Raw genomic sequence first — 20,791 nt, forward strand, 5'->3', positions numbered from 1 at the left:
AATGCAAGATTAAGTGTACTTGTAATTGCATAATTGTGTTGCGAACATTTTTCTCTGAGTTTAAGATGTAGAATTAGGGAATGATTTTAAATTTTGTCACATGCACCCTTCCCAACTCAAAATAAAAATCAAAGATTGAGTTTATTGCCCTGGAACAGAGATCAAACAGATTTAATATTTAATCAGATAATAGGTGTAATAAGTATGGAAAGAATTTGAAAGTTTGAAAGGAATGGCTTATTTAGTTTCCTGAAAAGAGACTTACTTTCTGACAGAAGCCAACTGATATATTAAATATGACAATACATTTAAAACTAGGATTCATCTGAATTACAGAGCACTTCAAAATATGTTTTCCTCTGCATGAGAGCTTTCATATATGATAGGGTTTCTGGTTTATCTCCCTATTATTTTGCTAGTTATAGACTGGATTTCAAAAAAAAGGAGGCCTGGTTACTGTAAATAATATATTGGTTAGCTTTCTTTAAAAAAAAAAAAAAAGTATATTCCTCTTTCAATTTTATTCTTGCTGTTTACAATAGATGAAATTAGATACGTTTGCTTTCACAAGGTTAGTTTATAAAAAAATGAAGGAAAAAACTGTATTTGATGGTGTTTGATATTTATTTACAGCATACACTTATATACTATATATTGCCCAAAGCAGGAGTAAAATCCAGCAGGTTCTGGAGAATTGGTATCGGAAATTTTGAGTAGTTCAGAGAACAGGCAAATACCACCTCTGGCTGGCCCCAGAGTGGAATGGGAATGGAGATTTTGCAATATCCTTCCCCCAGGAGTGGGGAGGGAATGGGGATTTTGCAGTATCCTTCCCCTGCCACACCCACCAAACCACACCATGCCCACCAAGCCACGCCCACAGAACCGGTAGTAAAAAAAATTGGATTTCACCACTGGCCCAAAGTATATATTCTATACATCCCAGAATCATGGGAGTTGCAGAACATATAAATTTAGTATATTATTATTACTTTCTAATTATTATTTACTAAGAAATAGATTTACTAACCAATCAAATCAACTTGAAATTTAAAAGAAAAAATATTTTAAAAGTCCCCTTTGACTTTCCTTAAAACTGTGACTATTTTATATATATATATATATAATGTATGTATATATATATACACACACACACAGAGACACAGACACACACACACACACACACAGACACACACACACACACACACACACATATATATATATATACATACACACACACACACATATATATATATATCATATTATATATTAATTATATTATAGATTATAGATTAGATATATGAATAGCACCAGCATAAACATTATCCAAAGCCAGTAAAAGAACAAAATTAAAATGGTAAACTGACTGAATAACTAGTATTTAAAAGAAGACAAGTCTTCAAAGCCTTTTGAAATACCATCAAGGACCAAGCTAACATCACCGAGATATTCCATAATTGCAACTTACTGGTCTGCACCCCTGATCTCTCATGAATATTTCATTGAATGGGTTGATTGTATTGGAAGAGACAATCCTAAAAATAAAAAGGAACCAAGCCATATAGAGTCTTAATAAGGAAACCGTAAGACTTTTAATTAGACTTGAAAATTTATTAGAATTTGAAAGTGATATAGCACATTAAACCCTCTCTCCTTCCTTATCTACAAATGTTATTATTTCAGCATATATTAATGGAGTCTCATTAAATATATGATATTAATACACATACAAGCTGATTGTCTACCCTTATTCTATTGAAACAGCATTGTCAATGAAAACGACCAAGTTATCAGCATTCATTCTAAGGTCTGCAAAAAAAAAGTATTTTAAATAAATAAATAGATAGGCCCATGAGAAAAAAGCAAGTCAGGATCCAGCATCAGTGATGATCTGGATTATTCACTGTTTATTTTATTTTGAGTGAACACTGAAAACCATACGAAGAGGAAAAATATGGTCTAGAGTGAAAAGAGAAGACAAATTGGCTGCATTTTGTTGTTTTTCATTGTTTATTTATAGTGGTAAGCACTGCTTATCTTTGGTATATAGTACCATTTTTATAATAATATTATTGATTCCCTAAGAATTAAACTAAGAATTAAACTAACTAAGGTTAGTTTCAGACTTTTTAAATATTGAATTCAATTTCTATTTTTTTAAATGGATTCTGATGAATTTAAAATCCTGATTACATACATTATCTAGAAGTGGTAATGCAAGCTAAGTAAGAAAGTTAGGATTTAAATCCAATAAATACGTAAATTGCTGTTACTAAATAATCCTTTCAGAAGCCTATGCAGGCTTTATTATGACTGAGTTTAGTAGCAGGAATTATATTTTTCTCTGTTGCATTACATTTCATAATATTTAAATCTTTTAGTTTCAAAGTTATCTTTTTCTTTATTAGAAATAGAGCCTATATTTGTAACAAATCATATATTAATAAAAGTATTTTTAAAACAACAAAGCTTAAGTCTTATTACTTTCAAAGAGAGATTTTGTTTAATACTGTTCTCAGCCAATTTATTCTTTTCCATATGATTTGATTCTCCTAAAATTCTTATCTTTTCAAAAGTACCTAGATACTGAAATAGTTTTGAAATAAAAAAAATCACAATAAGTTCTTCTAGTGTAAAAATGCTATAGTAACATAAAACGTTGAAGAAATTTATTTTTGTTCATTTAAGCAAAAGAACGAAATGAATTAAACCGTAAACCATTGGCTGCCTGCAATTTCTTCTTCTAATGTTTTAGGGATAGGAATATAAAATGTGTTGAAAAAGAGGCTGTGGCTATATATTCTGGGAAGGAAAAATGCAAGATTTTATTAAAGTCATTTTAGTGGTTGGTCATCTTCTACAGGCAAACCAATTCAATTTATAATCAAAGTTTATGATAATCAGGAATAGGTTTGAGTAGAAGCTTCTAGGCTAAAGTATATATAGTTTAATTTATTTTAACTATATGGCCACATTTACATCTGCAGTATATAACTCATCTATTGAGTTTAAAGTGTTTTAGTTCATGTCAGACATAGATGCTATTAAATTAGAGTATTTGCCCACTCATACTCTAGTGTTCACAAGCATCTACTAGAGTCTGGTTTTTCAGCAATCTCTAAATAAGATGCTTCTCATCAGGAAAGTGAGTAATCAATGTGTCCTTGCTGAGATGAATGCATAATACTATATATCAGATAAGAGATTCATGTAACTATTTAAATAAGTATAAAATGTATACAAGTGTAAATATTTTTTAAAAGAGCCTACATGTTTTAGTTTCCACAGTCATTTTAATGTTTTTTTATAATTAATGTCAATTAAAAACTATTGACATTTATACCAATTTGTTGTTTTTGTTGTTGTTGCTGCTTTCTCTCTCTCTCTGTATAATATGTAAATTTGTTCACTTTACTTGAGATATAAGCAAATATATTCAAAACTAACTATATGAGAGCCTGCAATTACTTTTAAGACTTTCTGGTTTCTGAATATCATTTAAGTCTAAACAAGGGAAGTAGGTCTTTGTTCTTCTCTATGCTGAAAGGAAAAAAAAGAACTCTAAACCACTATTCATGAGCAGCCTAGTCATAGCTATGAATGGTGAAAACATTTATGAACCTCTGACAACACATAATGCTTCGTGGTTATGAATCATTGGTATTCCTGTTTATCTGTTCTAGTGTTTTTATGTTTCTAGGGCCCTGGTCTGCATTCTGAATCTCAATGACATTTCCCCTCAAATTTGTATACTACAGTGAGTTATAAATAAATATCCCCCTTTTCCCCCAATGGGGCAAAGGATATAGTTCCATCCTTTCCAGGAATATACTGTTTCCCCAAAAATAAGACAGGGTCTTATTTTCTTTTGACCCTCGAAATAAGCGCTTGGCCTTATTTTTGGAAAGGTCTTATTATTTTTGAGGTACAGGAGGCAACGAATGTGGTCACCTCATGGCAGCTGCTGACACAACTGCTTGTCAGCTGTTTGCCCGAGGCCGTGCATGCGCTTCCAGCCTTGCTTCCCAGGACTCTGTACCATGCTGTCGGCCTGACCACGCCGCTGCAACCGGAGGTCCCTTTGCTGCTGCTGCCTCCCTGTTCTTCACTAATGGCTTTTGCGGTGGCCATTAGCGTGACAGAAGGGGCGCAGTAGCTAGGGTTGCAGGAGCGGCCATTAGGTAAGGGCATATGGGGAGCGTGGGGCATGTTCCCCCCTCCCTTCCCCCCTCCAGCCTCGCCTCACCTCGTGTTGTTTGTACGGCAAGCAACCAGAGGAAATGGTGGGGACTGGCTGCGCATGCGGTTAAATATTTTTGGGGAGGGCTTATTTTAGTACATACGCTCAAAAGCCTGATTGGGCTTATTATCGGGGAGGTCTTATTTTCAGGGAAACAGGGTACTAAAACTTTTTTTTAAACGATAGTTTGCAATGGGTCTGATGCAAAAGGAATTGGTCTTTTGCATCAGAATAACAACAACCAATAAACTAACATGTCAAATAATGTTTTCCTCACTACAAGCATCTTTAAGGAGAAGTAGAAACTGCTAATTGAAGTACTATTAGAGAATAAGTCTGGTTAGGCTACATTTTATATGTTAAACTGTGTATTCTGAATCTTAGTTCTTTTTACAAGTTAGTTTTAAGACTTCACTGTTTAAATTCCATCAGGAAGAGAAAAGAAGGAAGCCCTAAATCCTTATTTATATATGCCAACTGGGTTGTACTGTTGCCATCAGTAGTTTCCTGATTACTTCCTGAAAAAATATGCACACAAAACCTTTTAACTTTGCATGTTTGTAATTTAAATCGTTAAATCAATCTAAATCATCAGCCATAAGATCTCTGCTAGTAGGTCAACATTAAGGTCTGTTGCTTTGATAGTCACAAGCCACAGAGCCTCTTCAGTGCCATACTTGTATTTCCTCCCACATTCAGACTTTCTGAGTCAACAAAACATTAATGCCATGATATAATGGAAATACAGATATGAAAAGCTTAAAGAGTTTCAATACACATAGTTAAAGGGATGAATTATGCCATTAGATGTCAAAGAGCATGCACAAAATAAATGATCAGTTAAATCTACAAACATTGAAAACCATTCTGCTGTACTTGAAATGTATAGCGTGTCCTTGTGACATAGATATAGTTTAAATTTAAATAAGTGCTGTAAATCATTTTGGCTAAGCAAAATTATTACATAGAACAATTACCATGTTTATAATTATTGCATCTTTAATTAATCAGTAGCTTGTTTTGGGTGAAAGCAACTTCTAAAGCCACAAATGAAAAAGACACATATTAGTAATTTTGGTATGATGAAAGGAATGAAAGAGGGAACATTTACTGAAGTGGGGGGAAGCATGAGCTACACAAAACAGGAAGTTGGAGACAGAAAGTTGCATTTGTTAGGATACAATCACTGAATTAACTAGGAAATACAGGCATTATATCTTTTAGAAGGGTAAGTGAGATGCCAAAGAACAGAAGTTGCAATTATCAAATAAAGATGTAATTATAGAAGTCTCAGTAAATAGCTGTGCTTGTTAAGTATCTTGTGAGCAATGCTTTAAAAAAAATTATAGAACGCAGAACAATATATTCTGTACTTCATTTTTATAAACTAATGCTTTTCTTGTGGGCAGTTTCAACATTCTAAATAATGTTTTCTGTTGCCTCCTAGTCTATTCTGTTTTTAAATAATTAATGAAAGAGTTCTTGGGTAATCATATAGCAGATATTATTAGCTTTAACATGACCCTTTGTTTTATGACAAATATATATAAGCAATATATTTTAATTTTAATATTCTTTGAAAGCAGTACTATATATTATAAGATCATTAGAGACACAATGAAATAGAAAGGTCATCTAAAGCATTAATACATTACTGTGGAGTTAGATGCTAAATTATAATTTTCAAGTACTGCAAGTCAGGAATAATTATTCATTAAAGTAATCCATATTAATAAAGAAAGGTGACACATATGTTGCACATGCTTTTTGAGCAATTCTAACACCTTCTGAATAAACAGAAACATGTAAATTGTTCAACAGAATTCATGCAAATGATTCCCCCCCCCAATGAGATTCTTGCACATATCCAAAAAAATAAAATAAAATAAAATAAAATAAAAATCAACTTACCCTTCTCTATGAGCTTCTCCCTTTTCCAACTCCTGAATAACACCCAACAAGACCTTTATGGTTTCCTGACTGGAGCTGATCAGATTCTCCATCATCTGTAGCTGTGCTTTCAAATCTACCACTTCAGTGTGAGGCACAATTTGTTGACATCCTTCACTCACAGCAACTGCTGTCTGACAAGGCTGTTTTCCTTCCATAGGTGAAACATTTACCTGAAGGGTCTGTTCGTTACATTGGGTAGACTGGCACTGTGCCTGCGTGGGACAGGCCTGAGCTGTACTTACAGCTTGTGACTGCAGACCATTAAGATGCAGAGTTCTTTTTCTGTCCTCCTCCTCGGCTGGACACAGGGACCAGTTGTTCCCTGTTGCTGCCGAATGTTGCTGGTCAGCCAGTGAGGTGTGTGAACCAGATGCGGGCAAGTAGACAGAAGCTACTTCGGTCTTGAACACTTTTCCTTGGCTGGCTGGATTAGCTTCCTCATACCTCAATGGCCCAGTGTGGTGTTTTGCTTTGTCATGCAGCTGGTAATCAGGCTCTTCTAAAACTGAAGCTGCTGAGTCCTGTAGAGAAGGAGGTTCTTTACTACAGCTGTGCAAATCAGTGCTTATACATGTCTCCAAACAGTTGTCCTTAGAAAGCAGCTCTATTGCGTTCATGCGTTCATTGGTATGTGAAATAAATTCAGCTGTCACAAATCCAGTGACTTTCTTGCTGCACTGAACAGCCTCTCCTGAGATTTTGCTGTCTTTCTCTTTAACATCAATTAGGAATCCGTTGTTTTGACTTGGAAAAGTGTCAACTGAAGCTATGCTTTTGATTACATTTCCCTTTTTCCGGTCCAAAGGGAAGGTCTGGTAACACTTTTTAAGTTCAGGCGAAGTCTGAACTCCTGTACTTTTAGTAACATTAGGGATTGATCTTCGGGCAGGCACTGTCATGTATTTTCGGTAAGCTGCTCTGTAAGAGATGGGTTTTGCTTCCTTTTGGTCAGTCTGCTGTAACAAAGAGAGTTGTTTTTCCCTTTGCTCATTCTGAGCCTCGCAGATGTCTTTGAATCTCACCTGTAGGGCTTTGTTTCTCTTCTTGATTTGTCGGTTGGGATCCAATGCATATTTCATTTCTAAGGCAAGTGATGTTGCTGAATCAACGTCACTCTCAGAAACTGCAAGCAAGCATTTGCTGGGTTCCTCACTTCCTGTGGTACCTGAAATCAAAAAGCAATATTAGGAAGACTGTTACTACCCTAGGTATGGATGTTTTTATTCCAATGGTGAATTTATTGTAAGGATGAATGGATGGATGGATGGATGGAAGGAAAGAGAAAGAGAGAGAGAGAGAGAGAGAGAGAGAGAGAGAGAGAGAGAGAGAGAGAGAGAGAGAGAGGGGAAAGTAAGATAGATAGATAGATAGATAGATAGATAGATAGATAGATAGATAGATAGATAGATAGATAGTTTAGGACCCTCTAGCTAAATATATGCAGGTTTTCAAGTTACCCAAAATTCCTGTCGGATAGGATGATACAACAATTAGACTAGATTCTTTGGCGTCTAAGATAGTTTAGACTACATACTAAAATTATATATATAGTATTCCTGAATAGTTGTAGATATCAGATTACATTCTAATACAAACAAATAAGGGGTGAGTTCCTTCTCCCTTATTTTCTCTGCTTTTCTTTGGCAAAAAAATACAGAGATAGTCCTTCATTTATGAGTATAGTGGAACCCAGAATATCCATCATAAATCAATCCACAGACTGTATGCACAGACTGAACCTGATTTTTTGATTATTATTTTTTTTGCTCCAGTTGTTAAACAAACACCATGGTTAAGTGAATATGGTAGTCATTAACAAGTGACTAAATACAAATTAGTGTATCCCTATGGACATTTTTTATTGGAAACCAGCCAAATAAGGCTGGAAACTGGCAAAAAAAAATGTCATAAATCATACTCACATGATCATGGAATGCTGCAATCATCCATAAAGGTGAGCTAGCTGCCAAGTACCTGAAAAATGATGTGTCTAGCCATCAGAACTTTGGAATGGTGTCAGAAGTAGCTTTTAGGTGGCCCTGTCATAATTTTGAATAGTTACTATGCAACAGTCATTAAGCAAGAACTATCTGTGGTCTTAGATAGGGAAGTGTATTCAAAATATATTTATATGTTATTTACAAAAAGTATTTATGTACTTATCTTAGGAAAGATAATGCTGCTTTAAATTGTTTTATTCTGACATTATGACTTAGTGTAATATCACTGCCCTCCAGATGTAAATGAGACAGTAAGCCCTCAGAAATGCATTATTTATTTATTTATTTATTAAATTTATATACCGCCCTATTCCTAAGGGACTCAGGGCGGTGAACAGCGAACGATAAAAATAAATGTAATACAAACGTTAATAAAAAAAAACCAATTAAAATATACTAAACACTCTGGTCCTAGATAATTCAAGACATCCCAGTTTAAAATAAAATCAAAAAGCAATATAAAGGGAAAGTTAGGCCAGGCCGGCCTGCTGAAATAGGAATGTTTTGAGGGCACGGCGGAAAGTGCGCAGATCTGGAATCTTCTGTATCTCTGGGGGGAGCTCGTTCCAGATGGTGGGTGCCCTCACAGAAAAGGCTCTCCCCCTGGGGGCCGCCAGTCGACATTGTTTGGCTGACGGCACCCTGAGAAGCCCCTCTCTATGGGAGCGTACTGGGTGGTGAGAGGCTATTGGTGGCAGAAGGCGGTCTCGTAAGTACCCCGGTCCTAAGCCATGGAGCGCTCTAAAGGTGGTAACTAAGACCTTGAAGCGCACCCGGAAGACCACAGGGAGCCAGTGCAGCTCGCGCAGGAGGGGAGCCACATGGGAGCGCCATGCTGCTCCAATAACTATATTATATTATTTATTATGCATATAAAAGATTATGTTCTCCATGATGTTTAAAGGTTCTTACTTAAACGTATATCATTAAGAATATTCAAACCTGGCCAAATGGACAACAACTATTGCCTATGGCTGAATGCTCTCTATATTTATGCAGAAATCATTATTTCCATAGTGAGGAGAGGTGGGAGGGGAAAAAGCAGCTGAAACAGTTATTAAAAATGTTATATATTATTGATGTTTTAATGCTATACAGTAGATATTTTCATTCTGCAGACTGATTGTCACTGAATAATTTTGGTAACTAACATATGCTTCCTTATAATTTACCTTTTACTAGGAGGTTCTTCATTTCATTTGCTACATTTGTTTGATGACAGCATAATTAACTCTTGAAGAGATTATAGATAGAAATAACTTACTGTAAACTTAAAATCATAAATTTAGGCCATGAGATTAAATCTCCTCAGTGAAGAAGCCTCAATTAAAAATTTTTTAGGACAAACAGATCTGCATTTATTACTACTCATTTTGGAACTGGAACTGATTGCAAATTGGATGATACTCGTTATTTTTAAGAATAATGTTTAAGGCAAATGTCAATATGTATAAACAGCCATTTGTTTTAAAAGTGCTCCTATTTCTTTATAGGCAAAGATAATACTCCTGAAAATGTAGCCCTTAACTGCTTGGCAATGGAACCACCCACATTTATTGGGTTTCAAATTACCACAAAATCAATATTCTAGAAGAAAAACATTACCTTACTTTTAATATAATGCACCAAAGCTATACTTTTATAGAATATTCATACAGAAATAAGGAAATGTTAATTTTAAATAGCAAAATATTAGAATTTGTACTACCTATTTAACATACCTAATGTGTTCAATTGTTAAATGTAACTAAGCTGTTGCAGGGGGCAGTTTTCTTCCACTTAGGGAGAAGAATCACATCTTAGTTTATTACCTTGCTTTATATCTGTTTTAAACATTTAGCCTGATTGCTAAGACAGAAAAAATAAGTTATATTCTGAAGAATAATGCCAAATTGCATGAAAAGAGAGCATAACTATGGTTAATTTTTATCCATTTTTTTTAAAAAAATTGGTTTATATGCCGCCCTTCTCCGGAGACTCAGGGCGGCTTACAATGCGTTAAGCAATAGCCTTCATACTTTTGTATATTTATACAAAGTCATCTTATTGCCCCCATAATCTGGGTCCTGATTTTACCTACCTTAGAAAGGATGGAAGGCTGAGTAAACTTTGAGCCTGGTGAGATTTGAACTTGCAGTAATTGCAGGCAGCAGATGTAAGTGGATGTTAATTAGTCTGCTGAGCCACCATAGCTCCCTTTTTTCATTATGTGAGGGAATTTTTTTTTAAATTAAAACTTGCTATCTTGTTATGAGTAACAGTTTATAGAATAAACTGAAGCAACAAACCAGAAAAAACACATTTAAAGTAGAATAACAAATATTATTTGCACTTATATATACACCAATACAATTTGGTGTAGTGGTGAAGGCATCTGGCTAGACACTAAGGGACCATGAATTCTAGTCCACCTTGGCCATGAAGTCAGTTGAGTAGCCTTGGGATAGTCACTTTCTCTCAGCCATAGGAAGGAAGCAATGGCAAGCCACTTATGAAACCCCGTGCTAGAAAACTGTAAGTACTTGTCCAGGCAGTCTCAGAGAATCAGACATAATTGAATAATAAAAAAAGGCCAATGTAAATTTGGTCACTTAAAATAAATGAGTAAGACAAAATGAAACAAAACAAAGTATCAAAGTCTTAAAAAATAATTAAGAAGGATTTGCAGGAATTTATTAAAAAATAATTAAGAAGGATTTGCAGGAATTTAGAGGTTAGAAATAAAAATGATGATACTTTAGGTACCCAAAAGCCAAGGTGTTAAATAGCATTATGGAGAAGGAAATACTACATTTGCATAAAACAGGAGTAATATATAAAATCATTTGGTAGCATGAGAAAAGGAAAATAGTGATCACAAGATGAAGGCTATCAGTAAGTATACTAATAGGTTATAGTTTCTGAATACTGAAATAGCAACATTGTTACCTTGAAAATGAATTGTGCATTCAATTTCACTCCATCAGCCAAGAAAATAAATTCAAAATAGTTCACAAACATCATTCTTTTTAGCTACTCTGAACGAACTAAAGGTACTGTTTAAAAGACAAATACAAAAATCTGTCCATCTTTAATATTTATATACATTCATTACTTTGGTGCAACTATGAGTAAAATTGGTTAGTGAATAAGAATTTGATATGCTTCAATACAAGTAAATATGTGCATTACAACACTGAACTAAATATATCTGGGATACAAAGGACTTTAGGACAGTAATTTGATGGATGAATTCTTCTTTGCTAAGACTCTTAAGTGCATGAGTTGTATTTGCTCTTTCTTTTTAGAAAATGAAATGGGCTTACCGATTTTAATTTATTAATTTCTCTACCAGTTCACTCTAAAATCATGGGATTCTTTCATTTGTCCTGCCTAATAAGTATCAGGAACTAAAATTAAATTTAATTAAATATAGAACACAATAATTGTTTACCTATCTCATAGGATGAGAAAAGATATAGCACTATACTTAGATACAAGTAGGTACCAAATAAAAATACTAAATAGGGAATTGGGAACAAGATCATATTTTAGTATTAAATTGCTGATATCCCCATGCTGTTTTTTGTTAATTTTATGGTTCAGAAACAGCCAATGGGCTTACTTATTTGCTTAGATAGTAATTTTGAAAATTAAATACTATGGGATAATACCGGTACCTTCTAGAAAGAAATGTGAGATTAATAGTGGTAATACTCAACCCTGTTGGTGTTTTGTAAAGCCTTGAAAACCTGGATATTGGGTCCTGTAGGTTGGGTAATGTCATCATTGCAGCTTTCTCACGTAACTGTGGCTGGATTCTGATTGCCTTTGGGTGCCACTGTGCTGTAATTGTGTCTATGCTTATAATTCCTGTTACTTATTCCTTTTGTTTTACTGACTTTAATTATGTGTTTACTGCCCAGAATCACTATTTTTTAGATGTGGGGATGTATAAACCAACTATAAATAAATACAGAAACAAAAACCCTAATCTTTACAAACACAGTAAATGAAAACTAATTCTCAAATAAATTTATCTATATGATGAGTCACTTGTTTAATCCCTGTAGTTTGAATTATTTTTCTTCTCTGGTCAATATTTAATTTATATGAGGTTTCTTAAACAAGTTACATAAATATTTTTATATAAACTACTGTATTTCACACCGTGTGTATAAAAGTTCTATTAGATAAAACCAACAGAAATCCAGGGACATACCACTTACTTTCATCATTGAGGGATTGTGAAGCTGGAGATGAAAGATTCCTCATCTCATGATCAGTTCCTTTGGCCATCGTGTTACTTAGCCTAAAATATAACAAATATACTATTACTAATTGGTTGTAGACGATACTGGAAAATAAAACCCCTTTTTAACTTCAATAAATCTTTGTGTTTTTGGAAACACCGAAATAATCTACTCTTCCAGAGAACACAAATGATGCTTGAATACATACTTTCAGAAGTGTTGGCAATCTAACTGTAGTCAAACAGAAAAAATATCTAGCAGTTCAGAATATCAAGCACCAATCAGATTTTAAGACATTTGTTTAGTGAAAACTTAAGTATATGTTCACATGGTTTTCTTATTGCTATTAGACAGACGCTTTATGCTTAACAGGTAACATAGTTCTTGACCTATGACCATTTGTTCAGTGATCGTTACAATAGCGTTGAACAAATGATGGCTAACAACCGATTCTCAGAATTCTGGCCATCCCAACATCCCATTGCCTGATCTCCATTTGCAACTTTCCACTGTTGGCTTCCTCAGAAAGGCAATATGGATATGGAAACCAGCAGGGAAGGTTGCATGTCTATTCCCTCTCCAGACACACACACCAGTCCCTCTGTGCGTGTGCCAGACACTTGCACATCCCTGCGCACATACCCAACCTGCACCTTCCAAACCTGTGGGATGCCCCTTGTACACCTTCCCCAACCTAGTTGCACACCCGACCCACAGCTCTCGTGTACTCTCTCAGCTTCTCTTGTGCACACCTTTGCACCGCACCTCTTGCACACACTCCCGCCCAACTTCACTCCCTCTCCCACCCAGTAGTAACCATTTATTTGCCTGCAGACCTGGGACTCTTAACTTCCCACCAGCTTCTCCACTGACTTTGGTTGTAGGAAGCCTGAGAGGGTTGCCTCGCTTAACAACTCTGATAATCAGTTACAACGGCAACTGAGACTGCAGGGATTGTTGTCACTAAACACTGCAGCTGTGCTTTATGACCACATCACTTACTGACATCAATCCCTGCAGTCCCAGTTGCTGCTGTAAGTCAAAGAATACCTGTTTGTAGGTAGTTTTTATTTAAGGAATAAGACCCTATCATTATACCATATGTCAAACTAATTCCAAAAATACTGCCAAATGCCCAAGTCCATTCTGTAATGTATCAGTTTTTATTTCTACCTCTGTTAGTTTTTTATTTTTGTCTTGTACTTCTTTACAGAATTTTATTTTCCTATCCATCTTGTAGTTTTCAAAAATGCAACTGTATCTTTATGCTCTACAGCCGGAGTGTCAAACTGGATTTCTTTGAGGGCCGGATCAGCATTATAGTTCTCCTCCACAGGTCAGCTGGGGGGTAGAGGTGAGACAGGACGGACGCCTCCTGCAGCACCCTGCCGGCCAAAACAGGCCTGTTTTGGCTGGCATAGTGCTGCAGGAGGCCGTCAGGTCGAGAACGGGTGCAGGGGGCCTCACATGGCCCCTTATGCCCTGTTTTGGTTGCCAGAGGCACCACGGGCCTCTGAATTTTGATTATGTCATCATAGGGATGCTATAACTGTCATAACTGTAGAAAACATGTCACTTTTTTCAGTGCCATTGTGATTTTGAACGGTCACTAAATAAACTGTTGTAAGTTGAGGACTACCTGTATTGTTTTATTGGTTGGAAGCCACTCAAGAGTTGATTTAAGATGGACAGTTACAATATACAAATGTTGAAATCAACCAATAAATAAATCATTTAAATCTGGATTAAAGTCCATGTGGAGATCATCCATTTGGAGAGCTTCACTAAAGTTGTAAGGGCAGTGATGAAAACCTCTGCCTTTGCTAGGATTCAGATATGAACCAAAATAGTTGATAAATACCTTTTAAAATTTGTAGATCAACAACAGAAAATATGAGATTAATAGATCAAATTGGCAATTGTTTGTCCAGGTAGTTAATTATAATACTTACAAGGTGTTTGAAATGATTTGGGTTACCTTTTGTTTCTTCAATCTTTGCCCCTACATTCTAATTAAATTAGGCCCAGAGCTAACGGATCTCACAATTAAGGTGATAATAAATTATTTTCTGAAGATTCGATTTACTATTTAAAAGATTTAGTTTTTAGTTTTACAATTAGAGGTACACACCAAAGAGGAAATTATAAGAATGCTTTTAAAAAACTCTCCTTCAATATGGAGAAAGTTCATGATCTGATTGGAGAAGTTATGCCCTAACTCTGTTCTCGTAAGGACTAACCCAATCCAATGAAATGAGCAAATCTGCACTATCTATTTGTAGGAGAGCTATGTGATTGCAGCCAAAAACTGACCATCTTGGCTTATGCTTTGTCACACAGATCTGTTTTGTACTATTGTGTCAACATACAAATGTAACCTGGGCTTTGGAATGAGGTTTTATAAATATGTTTATAAAAACAGATGTTTCAACTATGCTGAGATGTTATCTGAGGAAACAGTAGAAATATGACTTTGGTTTTACACGAATGAAGGTAAGGCATTTGGTTTTACAATTGTTCATTATTTGTATTTTCTACAGCCTTTGACTTGTTCACAATTCTTGTGAACAGTTTACAAGAATTATAATTAATTTTGTAATCAGAAGTTGTTGGGATTTTTTTATGGCCGTACTGGGAGAAAACACCACAAATTAAATAACAATATCACTCTCAAGACAAAACATCCCGTCCCATTGTATATGGAAACGGCTACTTATTTAAAGTTCTTTTGGGTTCAATGATTAAACAAGTTTAAGTTGCTTACTTAAGTTAAATAGGAAGAAACTGTAGATCCATCCCTATTGTGGAACAATATTGCACAGCGGTGCGTGGAGCTACCATGGTGGGCCGCCAGTCCCTGGTCTTTCCAGGGTGAAGAAGCAGCATTAGGTGCTGGCTACCCCTAGGTTCGCCCTAGGAATGCCTAGAATGCTCGCAAGTATGCTGACTAATCCGGAGGCTCTCCAGCACTGCCGCTATCGCACTCCCTGCCCTGAGACTGTGATTGAAGACAAGGGTCTCTGCCCTCTTATACCTGGGCATTACCCATTCCTGGGGGGCACAGCTTAACGTCCATCATCCACAGACTCCTGCATTAACTGTTCCCACAGTTAAAATGGCGGATCGCTCCAGGGTGAGGGAGGGGCGCCTTGCAAAGGCTTCCAAACAGAGTGCTGAAGCCTCAGTGAGCACAAAGGTGACCTGCAAATCTTCCAGGGGAAGGAAAGACAAGCAGATCTCAAAGGCAGAGTTAAAGGACAGGGAACAGAGGCAGAGAGCTCTGGAAAAGCAGGTCTCCATAGCTGAGAAACAACAGTCAAATTTGGGAAACTGACTCACTCAATTGAGCCCTCTGTTTCCTGCCCTTTTGTTTCAGAACAGGCAAATCACTCTCTTTCGGCTCCTCAGGCTTGGTCACCAGAGGAAACTGGCAAGTTATTCTCATCTTCAGCCTTGCTGGTTAACAGGAACAGGGAACCAGAGAATGATCCATTTGCTTGCCAAATAGCAGAAGCAGGGTCTCAGCCCGCTTATGCCAAGGCTTATGCCCCAGGGGCCTCTCACATGCCCCCAGCAACTGGTTTGCCTTCAACTGAGGCCCACCTGTCAGATTTGCCTGATAACTTGAAACAATTAATTTCTCAGGCAATAACTAAGGGCATTGCAGCTGGATTAAACCAGCAGCGTCCTGCTTTACTGGTTTCAGAATCATCTGCTCACATGTGACAGGTTTCGCTTACTATGAATTTAAATGAGCTCCCATATCAATCTCCCGGTCATTCCATAGATAGTGATGACTCCTTCTTGGGTGTGGAATCCCAGAGACCTAGACCTCTCTGACGATGAGGGGATATCCCTGACACCCCAGCCTTTACAGGACTGTTTCCCCCGGGGCTGTTCAAGTCACTACTGCATAAAGGAAAGACTAGAGCCCACTTATCAAAGGATTTACCTGCAACGGAGCCGGGGGGTGCCCTGCCTGGACCATAGTCAAGATCTGTTTTCTGAGCCCATAGCAGAGCAGCAGTTCATTCCGGCTCCCCAATTGTTTCTGGATGTTGTCCAGAAATAATGGACAAGCCCAGCGTTGCTCCCCACTCCCAGTGGGAACAACAAAAGGTTCTATGGCATGGCACCAAACTTGTCCCAGGCTTTGCAACTGCCATCAGTGGACGGTCCCATTCTGGCCCTGTCTTCCCCTTCACCATATTTGGCAGGAGATATTGCCAATGGCTTCAGGGCGAAGGACAAAAAATCCAAATTGATTTTAAGGAAAACCCATCAGGCCGCAGCCTGGGCAATTAGTGCTCCTACAGAGGCATAGTTCTTTAACTGCACCTCCCTCATTTGGCTCCACCAACTTCAATCAAGGGTAGCTCCCCAGGAGGCTTGCTTGCATCAAGACCTTAATAAGATCATTGCAGCAACTCAATTCTCTGTGGATGCAACTTTGCATGCCGCCAAATATGCCTCCAGAGCCCTAGCCTCCTCAGTAACGTTCAGGAGGCTATTGTGGCTCTGCCAGTAGCAAGCTGATATGAAGTCAAAGTGGAGGTTGGCATCTGCTCCCTATACAGGGGGCATGCTGTTTGGCAAATCTCTGAGAACAGGGATAAAAGAAAGGTCCTGCCTTCGGCGACAAGGCAGGCGGACCGTTGTCCTATCCCCTTCTACTAAAGGTCATCCTTTCAGACCAATGAGCAGGAAGGTCCATCCCAGCAGATGTTTATGCCAACGAGCAGACCGCCAGCACGAGCAGCAGAGCTTTCGGGACAGGCCATGGCAGTTTTTCCCCAACAAACGGCCATTTCGAGGAACGGGTAACCGCCAGTTCCGTAGGCAAAAGTGACTCGAAGGCCAGCCCTCCCATAGGAGGATGCTTGGGTCTCTTTGTAGACCAGTGGATACAGACAACAACAGACAATTGGGTTTTGAACAGCGTCAGATTGGGTCTCTAGTTGGAATTCCTCTCCAGCCCCCCGAACCACTTTGTACAATGCCTTGTCTCCCACAACAACATCAAACGAGGCCTCCTGGAGGAGGCCATCCATTACCTCTTGGAGATCCAGGCTATAGAGCCGGTTCCAGAGGCCCAGTGGAGACAGGGATTTTACTCAATCCTCTTCATTGTGCCAAAGTCTTCGGGGTGGGCGTGGGCTGGAGAGTGATCTTGGACTTAAAGAATCTGAATTCCGACTTGGTCTACAGGACGTTCAAGATGAGTTCCCTCCAGTCCATTCTGGAGGGAATTTGGCCCGGGGACTTCCTGGCATCAATCGACTTAACTGAGGCTTAATTCCACATTCCAATTCGGCCAGCACATCGCAGGTTCCTCAGGTTCTGTTATCTAGGGAGACATCTTCAATATAGGGCCCTGCCGTTCGGCCTAGCATCAGCGCCCAGGAGTTTCACGAACGTCCTGGCCACCCCCGCAGCTCACCTGAGATCAATCCTGATGAGACTGCAATGCTACCTGGACAACATTTTGGTCCAGGCCTCCTCCCTTCCCACAGCAAGGGAGGATTTAGACATCACAATTCAGGCTCTGCAGGAATACAGCTTCCTGATCAATCACAAAAAGAGCCAACTAGTTCCATCTACTGTCATATCTCACCTAGGTGTGATTATCGACTCCAGCCTGGCGGCATTTTTTCTTTCACTAAAAAGACGAGACAGCATAAGGGCCTTAATAATTCAGATCCAACAGAACCCCAGGGTCTCCATAGTCACCTCATCCAAGCTATTGGGCAAGATGGTATCTTGTATGGCGATAGTGCCTTGGGCCCGATTACATGCCCAGAACCTTTAGTGGTTCCTGCTACCATTTCAGAGGCACAGAAGATCCAATTCCAACAAAGGAAGTGTCTTCAGGAAGCCAACTCGACGCTCATTTCCAACGCAAGCCTCTTTGGTTGGGGAGCTTACCTCCAATCTAGAGTGGCACAAGGCTGCTGGTTCCCATAGGACCTCACCAATAACATTAACTGGTTGGAGTTAAGGGCGATTCACTTGGCCCTTCGTCACTTTCAGGACTCCATGCAAGGGAAACATGTCTTTGTGCCGACCGACAATGTAGCAGCAAAAGCTCATGTTAACCAACGGGGGGAACCTACTCCTGGTGCCTCATGGAGGAATCCTTGTGGTTAGGCAAGTGGGCGGAATTGAACATCCTATCCTTCAAGGTGGAGCACATTGCAGGGAAATTGAACGCTCAGGCAGATTTTCCGGGACATTTGAGACAGGTTCAGGCAGCCGACTGTAGACCTGTTTGCCTCACAGACAAATTTCCAACTTCCTCGCTTCTTTACAAGGTTTCCAACTCAAGGAGCGGAGGGGACCAACACTCTGCTACGCGTGGCTTCCCGGTCTCCTATACGCATTCCCTCCTCCTCTCCTAATACCGGGGGGGTGATACAGAAAGTGATTTTGGAGGAGGCAGAGGTTCTCCTGGTCGCCCCCCATTGGCCCAGGAGTTCATGGTTCGCAGACTTAAGTCAGTCTGTCCGCATCACGGCCCTGGAGAATCCCTCCGGAGAGGATGTCTCTTAGTCAGGGGGTCTTGGAACACCTGGAGTCACAGTAGCTCCAAAAGACCGCCAGGCACTTGAGGGGGTCCACCTGAAGAAGGACAAGTATTCTGACAAGGTCATATGGACTATCCAGGCAGCCAGGAGACCATCAGAATCTACGCCACCTGGGCTGGGTTTGTCAGATGGTGTACCATGAATCACATCGCTCCTACTTCCGCTGTTGTTCTGCAGGTACTGGATTTCCTGCAGGAAGGTCTGGACAAGGGGTTGTCACACAGTACCATTCGACAAGTAGCGGCCTTATCTACCGTGCTGACAGGAGGCGATTAGGGCCCTCTTGCACGTCACCCTGTAATCCGCAGGTTCATTCATGGGGCGACTAATTTGCGACCACCTACCATCCACAGATATCCCACTTGGGATTTGCCCAGGGTGTTGCAGGCACTTATGACACCATCCTTTGAGCCTCTGTGGACAACGAGCCTCAGATATTTGATTCTTAAAATGGCCTTCCTGGTTGCTGTTACATCAGCTAGGCATATATCTGAGATAGCAGCACTATCTGTTAGGGCTGATCTCTGCATTTTTCATCTGGATAAAGTGATCCTAAGACTAGATCCCTCCTTCATCCCTAAGGTAAACCCTTAGTTCCACAGGGCCCAGGAGATCATATTGCAAACTTCTGTCTAGGGCCATCCCATGCCCTGGAGAGGAGGTGGCATACCTTGGATATAAGGAGGACTCTCTGGATATATATTAAAAGAACCGCGCCCACCAGGAAATCTGAGGCACTGTTTGTCTCCTTCCAGCCAACATCGTTAGGCACCAAGGTGTCATCTTCAACCATTGGCTGTTGGATAAAGATGTGTATCGCCAAAACATACAAGATGCAGGCAATTCCTGTACCTAGATGGATAACTGCACACTCAACTAGAAGTGCAGCCACCACCGCTGCGTGGTTAATGCAAGCCTCCCTTGAGGAGATTTGCAGGGCGGCTACCTGGGCTACTCCCTCGCCTTTCATTCGCCATTATAAATTGGATGTCTTTGCATCTGCAGAGGCATCTTTTGGCAGGAGGTGCATTTGGCCTTGGGGGCTCCAGACCCAATGGCTACCCTCGCTTAGGATAGCCAGACTTTGGTATGTCCCATTCTGGGACTATTCCGCAGCTCCACTGGAGAAGGGGCGTTGGTCTTACCTAAATGCCTTTTCTCGGTGGTTGCGGAATAATCCAGCCCTGCCCTAAGGAGTGTGGGATCTGGAGCCAGCAGTCACTAATTTCTTGGAAAGCCTCTCTTTCAGCTGCGATATCGCTGAAAAACTGGAGAGAGAGGGGGGGAGAGAGAGAGAGAGAGAGAGAGGCAGGAGGGCATGTCTAAAGATTTATGACTCAGTCTCTGGGCAGATCCGACTGTAGCAACCCATTCCTGGACTGTTCCGCAGCCACTGAGAAAAGGCATTCAAGTAAGACCAACGCCGCTTTCCTGAGTGTCAAAAAGATTTGCACAACTTTTAATGACTGAAATATATGGCAGCCAGACTGTTAATCAGTACATAATAGGGTTAGTATAGGTAGTCATCAATTTATGACAACAATTGAGTCCAAAATTTCTGTTAAATGAAACATTTGTTAAGTGAGTTTGCCCCATTTTACTACCTTGAAGTTTGTTAAGTGAATCACTGTAGTTGTTAGTAACACAGTTGTTAAATGAATCTACCTTCCCCATTGACTTTGCTTGTCAACAGGTCGCAAAAGGGGATCGCATGACCCCAGGACACTGCAACTGTCATAAATATGAGAATTGCCAGCATCTGAATTTTGATCACATGACTAT

At 39.1% G+C, this 20,791-nt stretch overlaps 2 protein-coding genes across 2 annotated transcripts in view; one reads left to right on the forward strand and one right to left on the reverse strand.

Moving 5' to 3' along the window:
• The window catches only part of INSYN2A (inhibitory synaptic factor 2A), a 46,737-nt gene extending 34,266 nt beyond the window's left edge, over positions 1–12,471 (reverse strand). The window contains exons 1-2 of the mRNA XM_070945965.1: positions 12,402–12,471; positions 6,152–7,358 (exon numbers count right to left, since the gene is read on the reverse strand). Coding sequence (XP_070802066.1) covers positions 6,152–7,358; positions 12,402–12,471 — 1,277 coding nt within the window. The remainder of the gene's footprint in view (positions 1–6,151; positions 7,359–12,401) is intronic.
• Positions 1–20,791, forward strand: part of DOCK1 (dedicator of cytokinesis 1) — a 437,647-nt gene that overhangs the window by 177,170 nt on the left and 239,686 nt on the right. The gene's annotated exons all lie outside the window — the stretch shown is intronic.

Source organism: Pituophis catenifer, unplaced genomic scaffold (genome assembly GCF_029215685.1).
Source record: "Pituophis catenifer annectens isolate HBS135680 unplaced genomic scaffold, rPitCat1.0.hap2 SCAF_6, whole genome shotgun sequence".
Taxonomy (NCBI): Eukaryota; Metazoa; Chordata; class Lepidosauria; order Squamata; family Colubridae; genus Pituophis; species Pituophis catenifer.